The 26,087-nt window shown below is 40.4% G+C and overlaps 1 protein-coding gene across 2 annotated transcripts in view; it reads right to left on the bottom strand.

The window, feature by feature from the left end:
* The window catches only part of LOC108089443 (ankyrin repeat domain-containing protein SOWAHC), a 36,935-nt gene extending 19,432 nt beyond the window's left edge, over positions 1 to 17,503 (bottom strand). Inside the window, exons 1-3 of one of the 2 annotated variants that reach the window (XM_017187680.2) lie at positions 17,276 to 17,503; positions 16,515 to 17,167; positions 9,455 to 9,595 (exon numbers count right to left, since the gene is read on the bottom strand). In XM_017187680.2, coding sequence (XP_017043169.1) covers positions 9,455 to 9,595; positions 16,515 to 17,167; positions 17,276 to 17,402 — 921 coding nt within the window. In that variant the 5' untranslated portion in view covers positions 17,403 to 17,503. The remainder of the gene's footprint in view (positions 1 to 9,454; positions 9,596 to 16,514; positions 17,168 to 17,275) is intronic. The other variant, XM_017187682.2, reaches the window with a different exon arrangement.
* Positions 17,504 to 26,087: the final 8,584 nt, after the last annotated feature.

Here is a 26,087-nt window from a genome sequence, read left to right as displayed (position 1 = left end):
AATCTTGGGTCGGCAGCAACTGCCACAAGTTGCGAAATGTAATCTTTTGTCATCATGTTTGACAGGAACGGTTGTCGTCCTACGCATCCAGCATCCAGCATCCAGCACACCTGCCTGGGTTCCCTCATTAATTATGCACAAGTTCCTGTTTAGTTTAACACCCTCTGGAGTGAGCTTGGGAATAAGCTCTACTTCAATTGTTTTAAACTATTGTATAATTGTGTTTGGAAGGGATTCGTTGAAAGGAGGAAACGTTAGCTCTTTAAATAAGCCACAGCAGTTGATAAGCTATAAATATATATAATTTTATTACACAGGTTGAGCTAAAAATCTTCATCTGAATCGATTGATTTCTAACGAGTTAAATAAAGGTAAAGGATAACTTTTGTAAAAGAACACTCTTATAAATTAAATTAAATATTTCATATAATAAGATGATACTTATTTTTTGAAGGTATTTATTTTTGAAATAAATCACATTGGACCAAGTTTTTTCCCTACTTAAAACAAACTTTACTACTTTACAAATTTGCAATTAATTAAAGGCTAGTTTTAGAGGCTCTTAAACAGTTCCTGCTCATTACGATGTGAGAAATATAACTTCATTTAACGATCCCTTAATAATTACCAATCATTTGTACTCTTTCAATTCATTTGACGCGTTCCAGCCTAGCGAATTAATTACTTTTTGGCCGCAAGTAGCCCAACGCAGACCCTCTGCGAAAACGGCCCGTTGAAAGGATAGGGGCAATAAATAATTGTTTATTTTTTATCTCCCAGAAGTAACACAGAAAAAAAAAAATAAACAAACAAGCAAAACCAATATGGGCGGACCGATGGGCGGTCGGCGATTTCTGTACTGGGTTTACACTACACGGCGAATGCGGCGAGTGCGGAGTCAATTTGAAAAATCGATTAAATTCGAATAAATGTTGGCGAATGGGCTTAGTTGGATTTAAAAACTCATAACAACCAGGCAACACCTCCTTTTGTGTGTGAGGTGTACACGGAACAATGTGTGGGGTAACCAGGTCTTCGCGGCCTCCAGCGATTTTTTGTGGATCGCAGCCACTCCAGCTCTCCAGTATTATTCATATTTATTTGCACAATTTATGACCCGGGCGAGCCTTCTGCGCATCGCTGGCAAAATGTATTGACAAATTTGCAGGGCCCTCTGCTGCTGACAGCCATCTGGATTGGGATTCTGAATGGGAATCGGTATGGGAATGGGCCAGGTTAAGCATCTGAGCCAAGGATCGCCATTTGGGAGTCGGGAATCGGAAATCGGTAGCTGGCGCTAGTACATGGAACGGTGGCACTGCCTGCGACAGGAACACGGATTCTCCCAGGGCGAAAGCTAATCAATATACATACGTATCCCAGCCTGGCTGGGATCGGCGTTGATTGCTTTGCCGGCGCTCACACACTCCACGATATGGATGCACTCATAAAAATAGGAGTACTAAATCCTAACTCTGAAGGAGTGGCAAGCAGAGCAAATAATGGCAAAAGCAAATATCGTAAATTATATACAACTATTAAAATAATACTTTAAATTATTGTAATCAACATTGTTTGAAATTTATTGAACTTGAAAATTATTTGAATGCCTAAAATTCCCATATAGTATTCTTAAAAGTATTTAAAGTTTCGAGGTTAGATTCTTAACAAATTATGATTTGAATGGACTAACCAGTCAATTTTCATTTATATGAGTACTTCTCTCTGAAATGTAATTATTATTGTTATCTATCCTTCTTATGACATTTAACCTTGTCTCCTAAAAAAAGTAGTAGTCTTGTGCTTTCTCAATGCATATCACTTGTTTAAAGCATTTTTAGATAATCAAAATTTCCCAAGTGTAAAAGGTAAATAATATGATTGCGGCGATAGCATCCTTGATTTATTTTCCGAGTGTAGAGATAATCGCACACACGCTATTCCGCCGGTCCATGCCATTAAACGTGACAAGTTGCATGTCCAAATAAAGCAGCAATGACCTCCATCAAACCGATATCGCAGATCGACTCCGGGGCCATCAAAACGGGGCGTAATAATCAAAAGGATCGTGTTTAATAAAATGCAAAGCGTTCGCAATCGCCTTCGTTTTATTTATTTTTCTCTGTTTTTTTTCCTTTTGAAGCGATTGTAATCATTTGAGATCGCCAGAGGAACAATGGTCAGTCGGAAGCCAGTCAATCAGGGAGTCGGGAATCGGGAATCACAGGAATCCATCTTCGTCAGCCAGGCGAGGCGATTGTCTGCCGGACTTCTTGGTGGTTAACATGGCGCCTGAGTTTGTCGTTTTGGGAATTGTCAGCGGATCATCAGTCGGGATGATCGTCAATGACTTTGACGCTCTCCTCATCCTTTGTCTGTCACATCCATTGTTCTCCTTGGGTTTTTTTTTGTTTTTTATTTATTTTATTCGGCGACGGCGGCTACTGCGGCAAATGGATGTCCCTGGTTGGCTCATGAAATGTCAATCAAGTCATAGAAATCGCATTGCTGATTGACTATGCGAAAGTAGGTGCTCCTCTTGAGGAGAATCCCAGTCGCCAGTCCGAGGATCCATTCGAAGTTGGGTCCACTCCAAAACAATTCAATTGAGGCAGCAAATAAATCACGTAGAACGGACTCAATGATCGTGGACCGAGCTTTTGTTTTGTGGTTTTTATTTTTTTTTATTTTTTGGGATCTTCTTTTTTTGTTTTATTTTTTTTTAGGCCTGTGACAGATCTCTGGTGGGTTCTGTGGCAGAAAAGAAAAAATGCGCACGGTCCAGGTTCGAGGTTCGAGATTCTGTTTTTCTGGGTTTCCTTTTTTGTTGGTTCTGCCATTCTGTGGTTTTTGTTTTGGGGACTTTCGTAGTAGTTATCTGGGAAGTTTTTCGAATGTCGCTAATTTGACGACTGCACGATTGCATCAAGTCGCCGGCGAGCAGAAGAGGACGTCTTCAGTCTGGACGAACTCCCGCCGATGCATTTACAGATAAGCTCAATTTCGTTTTTGCTGACACTTTACCGGCGGGCCGAACCAACGAACGAACGGAGCATTCACGTTTTCGAGACATGTCGCCGATTTCGGATGGCACAAAAATAAAGAAAGAATTCCAGGTCCCCAGTCACGGAGCTAAACACGCTAAAGTCTCTCTTAGCTCGAAACTCCTTGATGGTCATAACCGTTTTCTCAATGGTTTCGAGTTATAAATGCGGCATTGGTCATAACTGGCCATATATCTTTAATGGCAAGATCACTGACTGCATTCAATTAAGGTTCAGTTGGCTGAGAGTTTTGTGGAGAAGGGTATGAGCTATTCGGTTTGGCTCACAATCACAAATTACGAACGCAGCCTCCGGTAATTGTGAATGACAATAATTGTGGAGACAATCGGCGGTTCGGACCCGTGTAGAGGTGATTTTGGCCACATTCTGCCCAGGAGACATCCGTTGGAACGTGCAAGATGTTGGCGCCAACAGCGCCACCCAATAATGCCAGCGAGATAATAATAAAGACGAATTCCAGCGACTGAATGGTTCGGGTGCAATCGCCACTTGGCTTGGAATGACGTTAAAGGACTTTCCTTGGGGTAAATATTTGCAGAGGTGCTTAGAGGTACTGATAGTTTTTATACTTTTCTAAAGATATCTTAGGTATCCTATCTCATGGTCAAATATATTTCACAGAACGATTGATTGGTATTGTGGAAAATAATCGTATACAAGTTGTAAAAACGGAGAAAGAGACTTTTAAAAATATACAAAATATTTCAGGGATTTAAAAGGGTTGGTATTTTTTGAAGAATATCTATGTTTTTTTAAATAATAGTTATGTTATTATCATTTCAATTAATTTCTACGCATAGAATTGTTTTTTGTAGTAAAAGCTATGATCCTCAAATAATGAAACCATTTTATTTTTAGGAGATTAGTAATATCGGATTTATTTAACGACTGAGTTGTACGTTTTATTATTATTTGAGCATATATTTAAATTGTTACAGTGATCTAAATGTGCTGCAATTTCCTTGCATAACTGCAGTACTTTCCCCAACAACTAAAAAATAATCACTGCAATCAAATCCAAGCCCAGAGGGAACTAATCCAGCGCCAAAAGCTCATGACCCAAATCAGCGAGCGACTTCAAAGACTATTTACGACAACGACAATTAAATGGGGTTTTATGTCCGAGGGTATCACCTTCCGAGTGATGGCCGGATGACACGACGACTGCCACTGCCACTGCCACTGCTCTTTCCCAGAAGGGAAATCCTTTCGCATGTCAACTGGCAGTATTTCCACCATTCCCATTCGACTGACTGACTGGATGAACTCTAAACTGCAGAATGACTAAATATAAAGAAGCCGTTCAGGGAAATATTTTGATGACATTTATGCGTTCTCGTCGTCGTCCACCGGCGGCAGTCGACGACACAGAGCTCTAATTAAATTTAATAGCTGCGCAGCGACATAAAATTGAGCCACCAACGTGGCAGACGTCGTAAACACATTTGATTTGATTTCTGGAAAGGCTTCACTCATTTGACAGCCGCCGAGCCGTTTTCGCCGGTGTTTGCCGTTCGGATTGTTGATTGAATTGTCACCTCGATTTAATGACACCCATGGAAAGTATCTTTCACACAAGCCGCCATTCGGTTTGATGTTCCTCCTCCTTTCTTTCTTCCAGAGGGGGAAAATCACATGCCACTTGGCCAAGGCGCCACCAACGCCGCTGACATACAAAGACACTATTATTGGTGTGTAGTTTTTGAGTTTGCCGCAGAGACTGTCAAAGGTGTCAGACGTTTTATTGCCTCTGCGGACGACCTGTTGAAAAGTTCATGGTCACGATGTGAGGACACTTTCCAGACGGACTTTGAAGATGCTCCTTAGATCTCGGACATTTAATGGCACTTTATGCGATTTGCACAGGTATTATTCAATTAAAAGATGCCTTAATGATGGAGGATAAAAATGTCAGTTGTGGATAAAAATGTGAGCAGTAGAAGCACTAAAAATGTTTAATGAAAAAATACGGATATGGTTTAATTTAATTTTCCCTGTTGTATAAAATAAGGAATATTTCTTTTTCACGTTCTCATTAAAATGTTTTCAATAAATTAGGGAGTAATGTATTTTAAAAATCTGGACAACATTTCTAAATTCTTAAAACAACAAAATTATGTGTTGATAAAAGTTAAAGGAAGACAAAACATAAAATATAAATAATCAATAAATTTAGATTACTATAGATTGTTAAAACAATGCTTTACACTTTTGTTTACGGAAGTGGATTTTCGATTTTAACCTATCTTCTGAAACTTTAAAACATTAATAGTCAAAATGGCTGTATGTATTTTAATACCCAGACACATTATTGCGGAACACGGAGAGCCGTGGCCAACGACGAGTGGCTCGCACTCAAATATGGGCTTGTCCGGCCGCTTGAGGTTGTTTGTATCCCAAGTTTAATTAAATTTCTGGCATACGACATCAGCAATCAAGCACTGGCAACATGGCAGCGGCATTGGAGTCGGCATTGCCACCACAACACCATTGCTACCATCACCACGAGCACGGGTTAGATGCACAGTCATGGACATGACTCTGTGTAAACGGACATGCACATTTGAATTCGGTTAAATAGTCCACCTGGGCATGCCATCCACATCCACAGCCACATTCCCCAAGTCCGCAGCCAATCCAGAGTGCCTAATGTTTTCGGATCGGATCGGATCGGGAATGGATGGCATGGGTTGATGATGGCCTGATGGAATGCCCTTGTCCGAGCATAAAAGCCACATAGGTGGATGTATCTGAATCGTAGGTTTGTATGCACACTCGCATATTCAAAACGCCGCTCGCTGCTAATATGTAGTAGCGGCTTATAAAATGTTACAAGTTTTGTATTAATTAAAAACTTCGGGCCCGTGTGTACTTTTACCCAGTTATATGTATACATATATATATTTTTTTTTCATTGCACCCATCCAGGTGTTCCTGTTGGTGGGTTGGACTTTACCCCCTTTTTGTCTATTGTTTTCAGTGCTCCGTCCGTCGATTTTTGGTGGGGAGCGATGGGACCGCCCCAAATAGACGAGCATGCACCGTTTTGCAATTTAAGCTTGTCGACGATGTTGTTGCTGGTGCCGTGATGTTGTTGTTGTTGCCGGTCTGCTCTTGGTGTTGCTGGTGGGTTTTGGGTTTTGGGACCCCGATGATTCCCTCCAACCATTCCGGCATCCATTCCGGCCAGGCCCAGCCCAACTCGACTCCATCCATCCATCCATCAACGTGTTTGACCTAGCCGGCAATTCGGTTTGACATGCGGGTAAATTGAATTTTCCTTGTTTCGCATTTGTTTCGACTTGTTTCTTTTTTGATTTTGCCCCGTTGTACGAATTACTTATTCAAATTAAAAATATTTTTTTTTACACCCTGCCGCCGCCGATGACTGGGGAATATTTCTATATATGGAGTTTCTCCACAATTCTCGCCCGTTTATTTACATACGGGTACATATGTAAATGGTCGGCATGCCAGTCCGGACTTTGTACATAATCCTGTTAGCATACAAGTGTAGCTGAATCCATCTGCATAACTTTCGGGCTGCGGACAGATTTCACTTAGAATATTTTTAAGCTGGCTTTGAACAAATGTTTGGACAGCTAGGATGGTTTTACCCTTTTTTAATCGGAAAAATAAAACTGTCAATTCTAAATTTTAAAACAATTCTAAAGCTCTTTTAAAAAGATCAATAAAACAGTTCCTATTTTCAAGAGTTGATTGATTTATGAAGGTTTAGAAAGAGGTGAGAATATAAGGGTATATCAAAAATCATTTTTTATGAAACTGAACTTGAAAAAAAATCCCTTGAAAAAAATCTTGATAAATCGAATTCCCGTCTAATTCGTAAAAAAAAGTGATCCCCTTGCCATTTTGAATTATCGGGACTCGACTGTATCTGAGATTAATTTAGTAGAGATATATTACCAGAATAATTAGAAAAATCATTGTTCAACATTTGTAAATGAAATCTTCATAAGAAAGTATTTCTTTTACTATTTTAAATATCAACTAAGCGTGTCAACATTTAAAATGTCATAATGGGCAACCGTTTTTTCGGCCATTCACATTCTGCAAATGAGCAGAAGTCATTTGTATCATATATTTTTTCAGATCCCCCCGAAGGAACTCGAGGCATTAGGTTAAGTGGCAATCGCGTTCTGATTTATGGCTATTTCCGTCTCGTTGCGATTTCAGTGATTCAAGGAATTGGAAGCGCCGCAAATGAGCTGCCAGTTGGCGGAGTTGCTCATCCAACATCATCCAAAATCCAACGAACGGCCTCCGGGTAGCTCTGGCTCATTAATTGATTGCACTTATGGCCCTCAAGATTTGCAAAGCGCATTCGAAGGAACATGAACATACGCGTATGCAGAGTGCGGAATTCATTATTTCCGGGAACAGTGCATTTGTACGGCAATTAGTCCGCTCGCGAACATAATATACCACGCCTTCGCCGCAGACCCGGACCCTGGGGCCCATGTTCCACTGCGGACGGCATAAATCATCTTGCAACGGGGCCGACGCCCCAGTATCAGTGTTTGGATATATGTATGTATGCCACATAAATACCCGGGGCCGTACAAAACTCCGAAAAACGCTCTCTAATTGAGAGGCACCACCACCACCAGTGGCACAAAACCAGCGAAACACACACGGCCAGCAAATCTGTTGGATCTTATTGAGTTCTCACACTGAAGCCCGCACGAATCCCCCCCAAAAACTCAATCCCAATCTCGAGATGTCGCGAGCGGAGCCATTTTTCCATGTCTCATTTGCGGCGACCCTCGAGAATTGGGGCTCGCTTTTTCCCCCAATTTGAGTGGGGTCACACGCACGTCATAAATAAGTGTGTAAAAAACTCGTCTAGGGGTGATGGACTAGGGAATACCCCATCCTCAACATGCAGATTTTAAAAGAATTAAGTAAAAGTATTAAACAAATATACTATTAATTATAATGCACATGAATTATAATTTTTTAATGCTAATTATTTATTACTGCTCAAGAAATATTATGTAAATATTAAAGCCTTCACGGAAATAAAAAGCATATGCTCCACATTTTTTGTCTAGAACAAATACACCCCAAGTCTCTATAAATCATTTAGTAAAAAACATCTAGCTCTTGTTTTTTATTATTTATGATCCTTTAATAAACAGTTTCTCCATCGCAATAACTTACGGGAAATGCATTCAGACGTTGTGTCAAAACATTTTTGATTACCAACAATTAACAATTCCTAAAATAAGTTCAGGTAATAATTTTGAAAAACACCTCTTTTAGGGCGAAGCTTCAAGGGAATAAATAAATCGTAGGAGCCGCCAGGAATTTGAAGAAGAATATTTTTAGTAAGGAATTACCAAAAAATAGATTAATTTTTCAATACATCACATTAATTTTGTGACATTGAAATGTATTATATAGAATTTAATCGTAAAAGTAACGCGAAAATACGATTTTATTAATTCATTTGTTAATCTGAATAAAATTTAATTGTGAAGAAAATTATATTGAATTTGTGTTAGTCTTCAGACAAATGTTTATGTTGCTCGATTTTTAGTTACACAGAAATCATTCAGTAATTGGAAGTAGACCAAGCATATTAATCTTCAAAGAAAATAGATTCAAACAATATTTCAAAAAATACCTTAATCCCATTGTCTTTTAACTCTCTAACCCTTTTAACATCCCAAACCTATATGTAACGTGTGTATCTAATGTAAAATATAATTCTATTTTAAATTATGCAAGTATGCCGGAGTTAGCAATTAAACAGCAGCAAATGTTTGTGGAAAACAGCAGTGCGAAAAAATGGAAATTGCGTGTATTGTCTGTCTGTCTGTCTGTTTGTCGCTCCAAAAACATTCCTCATCCCGTTGCTCCACGAGATCACTAGTCGTCGTCAGTGGTTGCCCAATGGCAGACCATATATCTCTGCGTCTACTATATCTATATATCTATGGCCGACTCGTCCGGCCTATGCTTGTCGACCGGAGAGTCGCGCTCACGCCCACTTCTTAACATGCGCTACAAGTGCTAAAAATGCTGAAAACATATTTCACAATTAATTGTCGCCTCGGCTGGCGTTGTTGCTTTTTCCGCTCGCTATGCGACAGCCGCCTCCCGTCCGTGCCACGCCCCTCCCCCCTTTCCCCACCCGCCTCTTTTCAGCCGGTCCCTCAGTTGTCGTTATTATATTTTCCTCGCATTTTTAAGTGTTGTTCGACATGGCAAAAACAACGCGTTGCTGCTTAATTTGTCGTAATTAATGCTTATGAATAGTTTGTACTTGTCGCATTTGTTAGAGGAGCGTGGGTGGAAAAAAAAGGAAAAACTGGAGGCTCAAAGAGAAATCAGAAATCAGAGATCAGGAAATCTTGGCTTACCTGCAGCTTAACCAGTTCCGGGTGCTCGCTGGCCATCTTGGCCAACTCCTGGTAATTAGCCTTCGCCATCGAGACGATCCACTCCTTCGCCTTGGGATGCGCCAGTGTAACCTCCGGCGAATCCTTCTCCTCGATTAATTGCTGCAAAGGAGTTGAAGAAGAGGAGCGCCCGCGGAGGGGCATAAATTAATTATGCATGTTTCTGCCACTTTGTCTACGACTTGGCGGGGGCGGTCCCCGCCGCATTGGTTAGGAAAGAGCAAAAACAAAAAAAAAAAAAAAAAATAGGAAAATAGAAAAACCAAAATGAAAAACATCGGCACGAAGCGGGAATAAAACATAGAAAGCCCATTGAGAGCATTAACGCCAACACAGTCGTCGCCTCCCGGAATATACGATTCTAATTTACCCACTCGCTCACGGGTAACATTGCCCCACAATCCCAATGTGTGTGTGCGAGTGTGTGTGTGTGGCATCCAATGGATGTGCATATGGATATGGATATGGGGTGCACTTTCAAAAAATATCTAGTATTTCGTAATTAGATCAAGCACGAACAGGACCAGAGAGTTAAAACTACCTAAAACATTAAACCAGTTCGAGTCATGCAACTAACACTAACTCTTTAATAGATATTATTAAAACTGTTTTACGTTAGGTACTGGGTTACTATAATAAACTAAAAGATGATCACAAACCACCATTATTAGTTTAATTGAACATAGAATAATTTACACAGCTCTTAAGTTAAATTTCTGAAAAAGCGAAAAGCGTTCTGTGAAATAACAAAGCTTTATATATATTTTATTTTTGCTGAGCAGTTTTTCATTTAAATATTTGTATATCTATTTTTTAAATATTAAATTTTAATATAACTAACACAAAAAAATCTAAAAATGAAATAAATTGGCACCTAAGATAATTTTAACTAACTCTAAATCCATTTTAGGGGTGGATAATGTATAAGATCGAACCTTTTAATAATTTTAAAAGATATTAATAATTCCACTTGCTTTCAAAATTCCTTCAGTGTTTTTTTCGAGTGTTAAGATGGGATGCCATGGGGCTGGGGGTTGGGGATGAAATTGGGATGTGTGTATGTTGTGCGAGGGTGCAGACACGGACGTAAAAGCTGGATGGTAATTATGCTCACGCATTCGACGGCGCCATCGCCATGTTCTTTCACTAATTATGAAGGTAATAATTTTTATTTATTAGGCGCGTGCTTAAGGCAGAAAGTGCGATGGGTTTTTCTTCTTTCCTGCTCTCGAGGATCTACGCGCTAAAAGAAAGTTGCTGTATGCGTTCCAATGTTTGTTTTTTCGGTTCGGTGATTTACCGAGTTTTTTAGACCAGGAAACGGGGACACAAAAAACACCCGCAAACTCGGATGCTGATAATGAGCCCTCTAATGATTGAGGGGATGGGGTTTCCGCGGGGCTGAGGGGCGGTTGCTTTCCAAACACATGTGCCCGCGACAATAAGAACAGCGGCCGACATGTGTGCCTCATATTTACGAGCGGAGCAACACATTTTCGGCAACTAATTATCCATTCGCGTAATGTTCGCGAGGCAAACAAGCTGCCGCCGCATCCCCGGGAATCCCCGGCCACAAAGAATTCACCTGAACAACATCACCCACTCTAGGCCTTTATTATAATCCAGGCCTAACATTACATAGCTAATAAATACGACGACATTTGAATGCCGCATTTAGCCGCAGGATGCGCAGAACGCGTGCCAGGACCTCGTCCTCTATTCCTCCATTCCACTCCATATTTACACGCCACTTGACTCCTGGAGAGCTCACGTTTTTCCAATTACGACCGGGTGGCGAAACGCACTCGGTCCGTTTTCCCAGGTAGAAACCAGTCGCCATTTGCAAATGCCGAGCAGTCGAGCATTATGGCCTTATGGGAAATCGGGTTCAGATTGGGAAAGTCGAGCATTCGAGCATTTGAGCAAGCGAGCCAGGCGACAGGCGTAACAGGAACAGAAACAGGAGCAGAACATCACAAAACAGGACAAACATTGAGACGCAATGCCCCTGGCAAAGTGGCCATGTCAATGCTAAACAAAAGAGCCCAGCCCAAAGCAGAACCCCATTCAACAGAAACCCAAACTGAACCGCCCACTACACCTCGAAAAAAATAATTGCAAATCCACCCTCATTCTGATATCCTCTAGTTTTTATGGAATCTATCTATTGGATGTTCTTTTCACTAATTGGAAATGAAAATAACCACAGTTTTGGTATAAAAAAAAAGAATAGAGCATGAGTTTTTCACTGAAATACAAAAGTTTTCATTTGTTTCTAAGGTCAAGAAAATTTTATAATTCCAGAAAAAAAGGAATAAAAAAGGTGGCTAACCATTAAAATTGGAATGAATTCTTTTCTATGCAAGTTTATGGCCATTATATTATAGATAACTTCGGTTAATTAAAAGTAAAAGATTTTTTTGGGGGTTGATCCATTAGTTTTTGCAATTCAGAAATAATAGAAAAATTAATATATTTTTCACAAGCACATCCAAAATTTCCTCTATCTACTTTTATTAAATGAGTGACTAATAAAACTAATGATGTCCATTTTTGTTGACTGCAGTCAACTCCATTTTCCCCCCGTTTTCCGATGGTATGTTGCTTTTTTATGGCTTTGGCGCAACCAAAAGGGAGGAGACAAAAAAAAAAGAAATGGCAAAACCGAGAGCAACTCGGACTGGAACTCTGACTCGAACTCCAACTTGGAGTCCTGGGGACAGGGACTTTGGGGGTTGAGCACCGGTTGCCCTTGTCTATCGCCCAGCCCAACCCACTCATCCTCCCCAATCGCTTGTTTGTTGGCCAGTTTTCTTATGTCTCGTGTCCCCTTATGCCCGATATTATATCACACAGCTGGCCGTTGTCCTTTTCTGCCAGGATGTGGCCCTGGCCATGGGCTCTGGGACCTGGACACCGGGATGTGGAATATGGGATCCCAGGGATCGGGGTTTGTGGGGTTTCGGGGGTTTCTGGGGGTCTGGGCCATGTCCCTTCAGTGTTTACGTTGGCCCGGCGAGTCTTACCTTTGGACCGATGCCACAAAATGGTCGTGTTTGCCATTCCCCGGATCCGGGGATTTCAACTCCATCCGCCTTTTCTGTCAAATGGGAGGAGTAGGAAAGTGGTGGACTGCTGCTCTTCGACTGAGCGACCGACCGAACGGGTAGAAATTGTTGCTGTTGTAAATTTAACCGCTTCGGGACACAGTCCGTTGTTGTTTAACAGCAATAACAACTTTTGGTTTGTTTCCTTACATTTTTAATTGGGTCCTTTGTGGCTGGCATGACCGTGATAAGAATAGCTTTGCCTAACTAATTTCTATTGCTGCTTATTGGCTATGTTAACATGTTTCACCAACTTGTTTTATGCAAAGGGTTTCGCCACGGGTTCGTTTTCGTCCCAGCCACGCCCCCAGTTACCGCCCCGCCCCCCGTTTCGATGTGGGTCGGATGGCAGTTTTATATGCATTCTGGGACACGAGAGGTGCCTACTATTTTAATAAGAATATATGCGGTCTGTTTGATGCTGCAGGAGGGATTTGCTTTAAGGGATGTATTTGGATGCCAGGGGGTTTAAATTAGAGGCACGAAACATCAACGGAACTTTTATTTAGTTTTAGTTTTCCAGTTGAAACTTAGAAGGGAATTTAATTTTAGTTGGCATACACAATTTTTGGATTTTGGAATTAATTTGTTTAGTGAACAAAAAAGTCACAATATTTTTCTTTGATTAGAAATGCCTATAGTTCAAAACAAACTATGCTTAAATTTCTAGGAATTTCAATTGAAATCAGCAAGGCTACATCAAAAAATAACTCAACTTAAATTTGAAGGTTTAACTAGAAACAGTTTTAAATACCATAACTTTAATCGTGAACCTGGCATTTTTTGTACCCTCTAACCTTCCAAATGTCATTAATCAAAACTGGGTGAAAACTCAAGTTAAAAATACTTCTATCAATATTAGTTATTTAAACAAAAAACCCATTTTAAGTCCGCTTGTTGTTTGGGGCGTAAATTAATCAATCCTTTGCCATCGCACAACGGTGCTGAGTGAGCGTACGAAATGCAAAATCATCGGGCTAATTAAAAACGATCGAAACGAATTTAATTGATCAGCTAGCTGAGACTTCAGGTCCCACAGTTACAGTTGCGACGCCAAAAATTTCACGGTTCGTCATGATGGATCTACTCCACTTGCTCCCCATTTTATTTTTTTTTTTTGGTCACGGCGGAAAAAATCCCATGAATTAGAATCCCACCTCCAAATTCCTTGGAATATGATGCGCTACTTTCTTTTCGGCTTGCGATGATTAGTTACTTTTTATGATGACTAGAAAAAAAGAATGCATCCATCAAACCTATCCCAATGTTGTTTACAACTGAATTTTAATAATTGCGTGAAGACGGTTGGCGCCATCCGAAAAAATATGGTGTGTCTTGTTAGCGAATCAATTTGTTAACAAGCTGTAAGCGCTTACAGATACTTTCTTTATCCCTCAGTGGTCTAAATAAGAGCCATCAACTCGATCAGTATCATGTGAATGATAGCCCTTCTTTTTACTTTACTTATGTATGTTGCAGACAAATTAATAATGACTTGTGAGAAAAGAGGAATTAGTTTGTGCAAAGTAATTCACGGGAGTTCATTCATTTAAATTAGCTATTCACATTTTTGGGAGAAACGAATTTCTTTTGCATACAAAATAAAAATTAATTTAAAAATGCGTTCTTTTAAACGCAACATTTTCGGAATAAATGTTGTATTTTTAATTTTCTGCTCGAAAGTGGGATGTGTAAATCCGGAAACATGAAATACGTGAGAAAATCAAAGTTGCGGCAGCAATGCTTTGAAACATATTCCAATATAAGGACGAGTTTGATTTTTCCATGTCCGAGTGTCTGTACAAATAGGCACTTAAGTTCGCTTCCCGATGTTTTAGTGGGATTTTATAGCATTTGACGTGCCGTTGACAATCTCAGTTTGACGAACATCCACTGCTGCGGAGCATCTTCCTCCAAACATGATCCAAAAGGGATGGGATCCGATGGGATGGGCTACGATGGGACGGAACCATCCGTCTCTCAGACAGATTCGGATGATTTATGCACTGGGGATATTCGTTTTCAACTCTAAATTGCGTGATTGACAGGCCTAAGTGGATGACAGTTGTTTGACAACTCGGCCCCATTGCACTACTATATAGCTTGTAACATTAACTAAGGAACGATTTTTCCGTAACGCTTGACAAATTCCACCGCCACATGCTCCCAAGATTGATATTTCTAAATTAGAATCTTGAAATGGACACGCTACAAATTATATATGTATGAGCAGACATTTAAGTGGATTTCGTTGAAGTGTTGAAGGTTTGTTTTGCTACATTTTAAAGTTGGCCTAATCTTTCGAAAAAGTATTAGTTGGCTTTGAAGTTTTAGAGTTGTGGTTTAAATAATCCACATTCCTTACGGAAAAAACCCAATAAATAAACCACCATAAAAGAGATAAAAGCCTTTCATGGAGTCAAAACTATTTCAATCTTCCTCCTAGAACTTTGCAATATTAGTTCTCAAAAGTATATAGTTCAATTTCAATTTATTTCAAATTGATTAATAAAAATTCATGTTTATATTATATTTAAATTAAATGAGTGTCTAAATGTGGTACCCAATGTTTCAAGTTGAAATTTATAAGAATCTACATCGTTGGCCATTTTTCTGAGTGCCTGTCTGGCATGCATGCATTTATTGGACGCAAAATTTCTCACGTAACTCATTCTTAGCTTGTCCCCGTTGTGTACGTACACATAATAGGCTTTTGGGGTATCAAAAAAATAAAAAAATAAAGGCGAACAGGAAAACAGCTTGCAGAGCAAACGCCCGGCCTAAGTGCCGGCCAGAAGTGTCGTCATGGCCAGTTGATGGAACAAAGTTACTAAACACATCGGGCTCGGGCTAGGGAATCGAATTCGGAATCGGAGTACATGTGTCCGCACATGTACGTACACATGTCGGGCATCAGCTCGCCAGTTCTCCAGCTCTCCAGCTCTCGAACAGCGCGGCGACAAAAGCCGGGACAGAAAAACGGACAGCAAAAGCGAACGGAACGATGCAGGCGCATGTAGTTTTATGAGACTTACATTTATATTGTCCACTAATAAAATTAATGGATTTATTCAATTCGGCCTGTGCTGGTGGCAATTCGTGACATGGCTCTGGGAACTGACAGACAGTTGGGTGACCGACCAGCTTAGCTCGACCCAGCCATGCAGTCGACCGGCCATTCCGCCAGCAGTTCCACTTGAGGTGGCCCAAAGCCTGGGACAGCCACTGATGCATTGACAATAATTGCTCGGGGTTTCAAGGGCCCACAGATCTAATCTGACCCTGATTTGTAACTGAATAACAGCGAAGACTTTCTTGTTATTCAGTCATATGCAGTGAGGGGAAATATTCTTTAAAAATCTTATTCTGCACTTCAAGATGAGTGCAGAAACCCACTTTTTGGAACGTAATATTTGGACATTTATTTCTTGAAATAAAAGTGTATGATAGATTAGAAATTTATATACATATGTATTTCATTTTTATCAAAAAATGTTTTCTTTAGAAACAATATCCCTTATTAAGAATTAGGTTCTTTTACAAGCTGAAATTCCATAGTTTTCTATTTAATAATTAAATTTGTATTTTATTGTAATTGTTTGGACAGAAATCTAGAATAAAGTCGGACAAGGTTTCTTGTACGTCGACGAATTTTTATCTCTGTTTACTTTTTATAGGGCATGTTCTTAGCTGTGCTTGTGGTAATTAATCACAACTAAGCCCTTGCAAAAAGCGTCGCATATTTGAATTGTCTTCGAGCGAATCTTCCCACTGACACACAGGAAATGGAACAAATTGTGGCAGCGTTGGGAGGGAATGGCTCTTAAGTCACCCGCACCCGCACTCAAACCCTCACCTCCATTCTCACCCGCATGTTGGCTGATGCCCCCTTTAACCGGTTTTTAGCCACTTACCTTCTCTGGCTTCTTCTTGGCTGGCGGCGATATGATTTTAGCCTCTTCTTCGGATGCCATCCGGTTGAACTTGCGCGTGGCCTCCTTCACGCTGATGGGATTCTCGGCCACATCGCCCTCGGCGGCGGCTCGTGTGCTGGGATCGGGCTTCTCCAGCTTCTCGCTGGAGCCGGACTCTGTGGAGGCCTCCGAGGAGAAGGAGAATCGAGGTATGTTCTCCTTGTTGTCGGTCACATCGATGGAGTTCGATCGGGAGGTTTGTTTACTCGGCTCCTGATCTTTTGGCTTATCCGCGGGTTGCTTTTCCAAGCGGGCAGGATCTATGCGTTCGATGGCAGCTGTGAATTCGTTCACGCAATCCTGGTAATTCTCCTGGTGCTCCTTGCTAACGGAGACTCCTGGTGGCGAGGTGACCATTGGAGGCGGTTTATAGGGCGGTGGCTGCCTCATGGGAGAGTCAAAGTTCAGCGATGCTCCGCCGGGACTCGAGGGTTCCGGATTACTAGATGCGGCGGCCACCGCGCGCTCCACAACTTCCTCTGTTGGACATTCGTTAACATATTTCTTGCGCAATATTAAGAATTTCTGATTGTTCTCGTTCTTTATCGTGGAGAGCAATGTGACATAGGTTTTGAAACGCTTTCGAGCTTCATCTGTAATAAATCATAGAAACATGGATTTCACAACAAAGTTTTGGTTGCTTTTCTCTAATTCAACAGGTTTGTTAAAGCCTCTCCTAGGCAAACACAAAAATGACTCACTTTGCGACTGCGGGTGCGTAAGAAATTTCTTGAAATGCTTCACCAACGCGTGATTTGTCACCTTGCAGTCGTTTGCCAACATGTAATTACGGATCTCCGCAATGGATAACTCTTTCGGCAGCTCCATTGCAGTTAAAACTTCACTTTAAAACACTTTTAAACGCGATAAATAAAAAAACACAACAAACAAAAACATTCGACCAGGGCACTGAGCGCACTGCGATTGTTGCACCCCTGCTGGTTCGCAGAAAAAAGCTCGCTGATTTGGCTGGATGACTGAACTCTGGTTGGTACGCAACTGACAAATGGGCAAGATTTGTTTGAAATTTAATTGAACTTGGTATTGATTTGTTTTTAATCAACGAGAATTACATACTATATAGTTTAATAACTTATGCAGATTGAATAGTTTTGGTTTTATTTTAATTGTAATGAATTATAAAGATTAAGGTGAGTTCAAATCGCTTTTCCAATGAACCCAATTTAAAAAAAAAAAAACAGAAAAACAGAAAAGTTACTCAATGCATTTGACTTTCATTATTTCTTTAGATTTTTCTTTATGAAAACTAAGAATTTAAAATGTTTTAATAATTAAGAAATAAAATTAACATATCAATGTTTGATTCGTCTTTAAATTCATCAGATAGATAAAACCCAGATTGTAAAACTTAAAACCAAACACTTTTAAATGAAATTCAAGGCCCTTTCTAAAATGTTTGTATTTTATGGACTGAAAAGTAAATGAAATTGATAATCAATTATGTAATCTCTTCAAAATGTAAAATTGTATATCAAAAGGAAGTTCATTTGCATAAGATTCAAATCCACTTGAAGCCATATGTTTCGAGTTGCTTTTATTATGCAAAAGAAATATTTAAAACAGCTCCGAATTAATTCCTGAGACACTGCCAAATGGAAATTCAGGGGGCGGTACTGGCGGAAAAACCTCATCCTCCTTAAATTGGGGAGTTTACTTTGGGAGGAAGTCTGCAGCAATACTTGTATGTGGGGCACAGAGTGAGTTGATTTCCTTCTCAATTGGCCAAAATGGTTGGTTGGCTGGGTTTGAGTCCTCTATGTGTGGCAATTTGTTGAATCGACGTCATTTATCATCCGCACGGAGAGTTCTAGCCGAAAGGAAGCCACAGCCGATGACAGTGACAATGGCGCATCTGGATACACAGATTGGGATTGTATCTTTCACTTGCATTTCAAGATGCAAATGTCAAGATGTGTTGTAGTCTGCACGCCGTTCCCCTCGAGGATACTCCAGGACTCATCCTCAATGGCGCAGATGCGCACTAATTTGTATGCCCGCACTCTTTCGCTTTGTTTTCAGGAGGATAAATGTATCTTGTGGATAGAGGAGGTGTGCTCGCCTCATAAATGTGCTTAAATAAATGGCTCTTATTTATCATTTCGAGTGTTAAGCCTCTTTTCGTCACTAGTAATTAACAGTAGGTATATTTTATACTATAATATGATTTAATAGAAAAATATTATAAGGAAATACAAAGATTTGAAGGATTTCTGAAAAGTTCTATATAAAGTTAATAGCATTTTGTAGATATTAGACAACTTGCATACTATTAAAACATACGAGTATAGATAAAAAACGAATAAAATAAAAAAAGAAATAAAAAGATATTAAATCCTTATATTTTAGATCTTTTACATGATCATCCTTAATTAATCTCTTTAAATGAGACAATTATTAAATTGTGCTTGTCGTTTTAAATATACCTACTTACGTTTCAAAATTATTGCTTATAGAATTAATAGAAATAAATATAAAATATGGTACTATTTCCTATACTATAAATAAAACCTCAGAGCTATTATTGAAACAGAAGATAGTTTGTCAATGTCTGCTCGTACTGACATTTAAATCCCATTAGGCCAGAATATTGCTTTCGAGGCCTTCAATTAACTAAGTGCTTTTGCCACTAGCCCGGCTGAAAAACATTCCAATCTCGGAGCAAGCGAGAAATGGCTCGTCAGTGCGATTAGAGCAATGTTCGGCATTTGCAGCCGGATTATGCAATTGTCACCGATTGCGTCGCAAAGTGGCGCCTGATAAGCGTCGCAAATTAAATTATATAGTATGCCGATGCCGTATGAAGTGCGAGTGAGTGTCTGCAGCTGGAAGGCAGTTTTTCCCAGCGACTCCGCCACCTCGGCACGACAAGAAGAGAACGTCTGGCCAGGACGGGAGTTGCATTTGCTGATCCGCAGATTTTCCCCCCTCATTTTAAGGGGCAGTTGGCATTGGTGCGGGCGAGGATTGGCAGCAGCCATCTTGTGGTGCTGGTGTATCCCTCGGATACCCAGATACTTTTCTCCCCCCCCCCCCACCTCTCGTCGAGAAACCCCACTTTTTTTTTGTACACCGGTTGGCGTCAGTGTCGAATGCTGCAGACAGCGATCGACGGCGAACGATCCTCGATAGTTGCAACTTGCAAGTTGCAAGTTGCAGCGTTCGTCTTGTTTTTCGGGGAGGGGAAGGGGGATGCTTCAAGGAGGATGGTGTGGCATGAGATCGAATGGGCTGCTGCTGCAGCATAATTGGCAATTGGGGAATGGCAACGGGAGTGGAAATGGCTGTGGCTGTGGCAGTAGCAGCAGAAGGGGCAAGGATTGAAAATGGGAATGGGCATGAGAATGGCACTGGGCGAGTGAGCTTTTATGACTTTTTTGCCAACTGGCAGCTCCACTTAAAGAACAATAATTTATTAATTGATAATATAGTAAATATTATCAAGTTAGAAGCATAAAAAAAGGTAGCTGTAATTAAACTTTTATTTTAGAGGAGTAAAAATAAGTATTTGATGCGTTTAATAATAATTTACTGGCTTAACAAACTCGTAAGCACAAACCGATCATCTTTTTAAGTTTATACATTGTTATTGAATCTTTAATGGATTTTCCAATTTCTGCCTGTTAATCTCTAACCTTTTTTTGAGGTTTTCTTGTTCCGTGAGATTTTTCGAGTGTGCCAACTAACGCCGGCTGTCTATCTGGCCCAGTCAAATCGAAGTCGTGGCCGGATTGAGTCTGTTTCTGTGTTCGGCTTAGCCAAGATTCCCTCATTTCTAACCTGCGACTCGACTCGACTCGACTTTATTTATTTCTCCTTTCCTCCTGACCCCTGGAGAGTGGCGCCTAAAATTACACGAGGCCTTTGGAGCGGGGCAGCTGTCACCGCGAATTGCTCAAGACCCAGAGATTTATTGTGGCCGGGAAATCAGTCGTTCAGTCGGATTGGATTGGATTGAATTCGATTCGATTCGGCTTGTTTGTATGAGAGAAGTCAAACCAAACGTAATGCCCGGCAGATGTCCGAGGTTCCACGATCCGGCGGCCAACGCAATCCTGGGCAGGCTTTTAAGTAGTCTGACAGTCATTATTGAACCATTACCAAATGAGCAGTGCGCATTATAAATGAGCACATAAAACATAAACGTTGTCGCCTGGCTCGAGAGCCGATTACTGCAATTTAACACCACCCCCACTTGGCTGGCCCTCATCCCCTCGATAATTTTCGGTTGTACTCTACCATCAACTTCAGATTCGAATCGTCATATGTTGCTATTTCCGACGGGGGCATTTGCTCGGGAATTTGCTCATATGCCACACGGGGAGTGCTTCGATTTTCGGTGGTGTTGCAAATGCTCAACTCAAATGCGGTCAAATGCTTTAGCTCCCAGCCGGGATTTCGGGATTTCGGCTCGTTTCGCTCGGCTTAGCCCGACTCCCAAGTGGGATTATGTCACTTTCCGGTGACATTTGCATTTTGATTGACAAACTCATTTAGCGCCTGCAGTGAGTCGTCCTTCGGAGTGAGTCCTTCCTCCTGCGTCCTTGTGCGTCTGCAATTTCCCCTTGATTCCGTCCACCTTCGAGTGTATTTGTCGAGCGCTTAAGAGATTTTCAATTACACTTATTTCGGGAACAATGAAACGGTGTTTAAATGCTTTCATTCAAAATATTTACACTTCGGGGTGCGGAGTTCATCAAACCTAAGCTCTTTATACTTATTAACTTGCCTATTAAAAGCAAAGGGTAATGTGCTATGGGGGAGTTCTAAAACGATTAATTCTGAATTATTAAGATTTGGTTAAAAATTAGTTAAAATATCTAAGATCGATATGTTTACTAAGACTAAAATGATTTTGTTTTCCTAATACGAAATAACAACAAGTGAAAGAAAAAAATTGCATTGCATTTTAATGTAATTTTTATGGCTTTTCTAAGTGCTTAAAAATAATCAAACTTTTTAATTGTTTTTTGATCACTGCATTTTTTTTAAATGTTGTCTATTTAATGTCTTTGGCCTTGCAACGCTATTTTTTTTAGCAACTATAAAAAAGTTTATAACTTAAAATTTATGAAGTTTTTTATAGTCTTTTGCTTAGGATCAAAAATGTTATAAATTAATGGAAGCCTTTTGGACATGTTACTATTATATTTTGGAAAGATTACTATTATATTTTAAATGTGTTTAAGTAATCATTTTGTTGGCATTATTTGCATTTCACCTCCCTCCACAGTGAAATAAATTGTTTATTTAATTAAACCATCACACCCGTCCAAATTTTATGCTGTTAAAGTCAAAATCGAAAATCGACGCTCTCTAAAAGTGAATGGTACATGTGTATGTACTTATATTCCTATAAGGCAAATATTGCATAATGAGTAGAACTCAATTACGCGTATGTACCGAAGCGATATATTCATGTGACAATTTTTAATGTTTTGTGACAACCATTAAAGTCGGGCCCGCTGAAAATGACAACAATAAACGGCGGCGGCGGCGAAAAGGGAAAGGTTCGCAGAGTGTGTGTGTGTGTGTGTGTGTGGTGTGCGTACCGTATCCTGACCTGACCCTTCTTTTCAGGACCCGGATCCCCGAATCCCAGGATTCCCCTGGATTCCCTGCAACCCCTCTGCCCATCATTCGATGATCCGAACCGAACGGAACCGAACTCGACAGGCGTCACCGTGGAGTGTTGTGACAGTTTTCGCCGGCGAATAATAAAAATAAAAATATATTTCATTTTCCACGGGGTTTGGGTTTGGGTTCTCGTCGAATCATTGCCGTTGCCATTGCCATTTGCCGGCTATTTTGAAATTGATATATGCATAAACCGCAGTGACAGATGTTGCAATTAAAAGGGCATAAAACGGTGGAGGAAATGCCACCACCATATCTGCTATATTCCTGATATATATACATATATTCGTATATGTATATATAAACTCTATAGCGAGTGGCGTGAAAAGTGCGCGCTGTCGACTTGACAGGCGGACAGCTCAATTGTCAAAATAGGTTTTAAGTGCCGTCGACTGATTTGTAAGCGAAGTGCACTTCTTGCCATTGCCATTGCCACTGGCACTTGCCAATTGCGATTTCAATCCGCAATCCGCATCCCGATCCCGAGTTTTGAGACTCAGGATTCTCGACTCTCGACTCAGAACTCAGAGGGTGGTCACTGTGTGGCTGCCGCAAATGGAAACGCCCCATGTGGTTGTGCCACTCGTCTGGTGTGTACCATCATGCTGACCCATTGATTGATTGCATTTGCCCTGGCGCTGCCACGCCCCCCGCCGCCCCCCTCAGCAACCCTCCTGCCCCGCACCCTCGGCGAACTCCCCGCTTTTGGCCCTTGAAGAACGGCGATTGCAAAAGCGCCACTCGTAAAACGCGCAACACAGCAAATATTGTACTTAACACCCGGAGGGGCACTTCCACCGGACTCTCCGTTCTTCACGCTGCTGCCCCTGCACTCTAAAAAAATATGTCCTTTTATAGAAAATAAGAACTTTAAGCATGCGTATTAATAATATCCGTATTTATTTATAATCCCTCTTTAATCGAATATATTTTAAATATTTAGTGCCTCGTGCCCTATGCATCGCTGGTTTATTTCTATGTTGTATAAATATATTTATGAGTTAGAAAAGAAAGACATTTTAACAGTAACCATGTCTAAAAATAATAAATCCTTATAGAATAAAATGTTGTGAAAAGTGGTATGCCAAAATTGCAAGAACAAGAATTTATCTTAATAACATTAAATTGGATATTATTAAAAGTAAATATTGATATTTTGAAATACTCGTATATAAGATGAATATCATGGTAATTAAAAAAAGGTTTTGGAATATCCAAATTATAATATTATTTAACAAAATATAGCAAGAATTTTTATTTTATTTAACTCAAATTGAGTTTCCTTATAGTTTAATGATCATATTATTCTTTTGATATTTGCAACTGTATTTTAATTGTAGCTCATTTTTGGCCAAGTGCAGTGGCCGCTGGGTTTTGCCTTTGGCCTCGGCATGACTTGGCTTCCCTTGGAATTAATTCACATTTACGTTTGGCAGGGGCAAGAGCTTTGGTCATTTGTTGCTTTGAGCTTACACGTTGCTCTCATTTTGCGCCGATGCTCGGTCGCGGTGGGTGGTGCCACCACCCATCCCCTGCCAGCCCACTTCACCCACCACCCACTCGAGCCACACCACACCCACACTCCCGTCAGCACCACGTGGATCGTTTCTCTTTTCATTTTTTTCCCTGCCCACCGAAACACATATATCTATATATGGATATATATCTTTTGGGGAGCGAGGTGAGGAGGACACGCCCAGACCTTATGGCGCAATTCCATCGTGTAAGTCGCACTTTTTCGGTTTTATAGGTTAATTTGCTTTTATTACATTATCATAAAAATAAACAAAAAAAAAGACACAGCAAACAAGCTTGGCAACACACACGAGAGCATCCGCGACACCCGCAAAAACATTTGAGGTTTACCTCACGGCAGCATCCACAGTGGACCCTCGCCCGGCGACCATTTCCGGAATGCGTGTCCTGGTGTCCTGGGCACCCTGTGCGCATTAGTTCGGCTCCCCGCGAGTCCTTCCTCCTGCCGGAGAATCGTAAAAAAACAACGGATCATAAAGCGGAAGTCCAAATATGTTAGTGCGTATTAATAGCGAAACTTTTTTCCAAACTTTACGCAACCAACGGCGATGGCGGCACTTTCATATTCGCTTGGGTAATCAGTCAGGCTTTTTCACCCACTAGATTTATAGCATAGTTAAAGAATAGTAAAAAGTTGAAGCAAAAGTACTTTTGCTTTATATAGGTAAGAAAATATTTTATAAATTAATGATTCGTTGCCAAATAGATTTTAACGAAGCACATATTATTTTCGACAGATGCAGTTCGTAAAAAAATAAATCTGGGTCAACCTATTCCTGCCAAGTTCTGTTGAACCGGGCACACTTTTGGCCACATATGCTGACGATACTGCCTTTCTTGTGAACTCTTCCTGCCGAATCGAGGCATCAAGGATCACCCAGGAATTTCTGGACTCGTATGGCAAGTGGGCTAACAGGTGGAATATTGCCATAAATGGCAGGAAGTCGCAACATTGCAACTTTACTTTGAGAGAAAAGGTCCTACCCAGAGTCGAACTTCACGACGTCACCATCCCACAGTCACCCCAGGCGCAGTATCTGGGACTGATCCTAGATAAGCGGCTCACCTGGAAAGAACACACCAAGAAAATAACAGCTACATGTCGGAGTAAACTCAGGAAGTTGAACTGGTTGCTTAAGCCAACGAGCAAGCTCAGCCTTGGCAACAAAGTGTTGCTGTATAAATCGATCGTGATGCCCTCGATTACATATTGCATTCAGATATGGGGCATGGCTTCTGACACTAACGTCATGAAAGTGCAGAGAACCCAAAACCGAGCGCTACGCATGATGGCAAACGCGCCTTGGTACGTTCGAAACGACGCCCTAGCAAATGATCTCCACATTCCCTCCATTAGAGAGCAGATCAACCGACACTCGAGTCGTTACAGCGATCGCCTCATAGCGCACCCAAACCACCTAGCAACGTCTCTACGTAATCAAGCTATCCGAAGAAGACTGAAACGGAGACACCCCGGCGACCTCTGGACAAGAGGACGCATGGTTTCCCGAGTCCTGAAACAGTAATTGTTACTGTACATCTCCTGTTATTGTTTTCATGTTATCTGTTCTTTGTTATGCTCTACGTATTATAGCCATTAGGTTGGCTGATCGACGTAAATAAAACTTATTTGTTATTTAAAAAAAAAAAAAAAAAAAAAGGGTCAACCTATTCATGTATTTTGACATACTTGTGAAGTGCTTTTTAATTGCAATTAAAATGGCATGTAAACTAGAAATGTCATTACGGCAAAGAAAACAAATTGGCTTAAATATTATATTTGGTGTTCCAAGGTTGTGGGGCATCTGTACTTCGATTAATTGGTAAAACATATGAAACTATTGCTTTGAAATCAAACACGTAATTTTAATAATTTGTTTCAATGTTCTGGTAAACAACATGTTGCAATGGTTTAACAAATATACAATTTTTAATAAGCTATTTTAGGTACAACCATGCTTAAATTATAGTCAAAAATAGACTTATGGTATTTCAGAAGATATTCTCAACTAAGTTCGTATTTTTTAAAGATTTTTAAATCACACAAAATTTAAATAAATGACTATTACTTTAGCAAGGACATTAATTCCTCCCATAAATAAATTAAAAACTCGATGATCTTTCGAGTAACTGGTAACGAAGTAGCGTGATATTTAAGCAGCGAATGCTGGCAATGTTTTTTATAAACCAGATCGGGCGAGATTAATTAGTTAGGATCGATAATGGGAGTTAACTTTCGCGCAATTCAGCGATAAACGTAATGACGGGCGATAAATACGCTGCGAGTGCAAAGGAATTCGGTGATCTTATTAACGCTTTTGT

The sequence above is a fragment of the Drosophila ficusphila genome, unplaced genomic scaffold (assembly GCF_018152265.1).
Source record: "Drosophila ficusphila isolate 14025-0441.05 unplaced genomic scaffold, ASM1815226v1 contig_286, whole genome shotgun sequence".
NCBI lineage: Eukaryota > Metazoa > Arthropoda > Insecta > Diptera > Drosophilidae > Drosophila > Drosophila ficusphila.
This window is presented reverse-complemented; position numbering and strand designations above follow the sequence as displayed.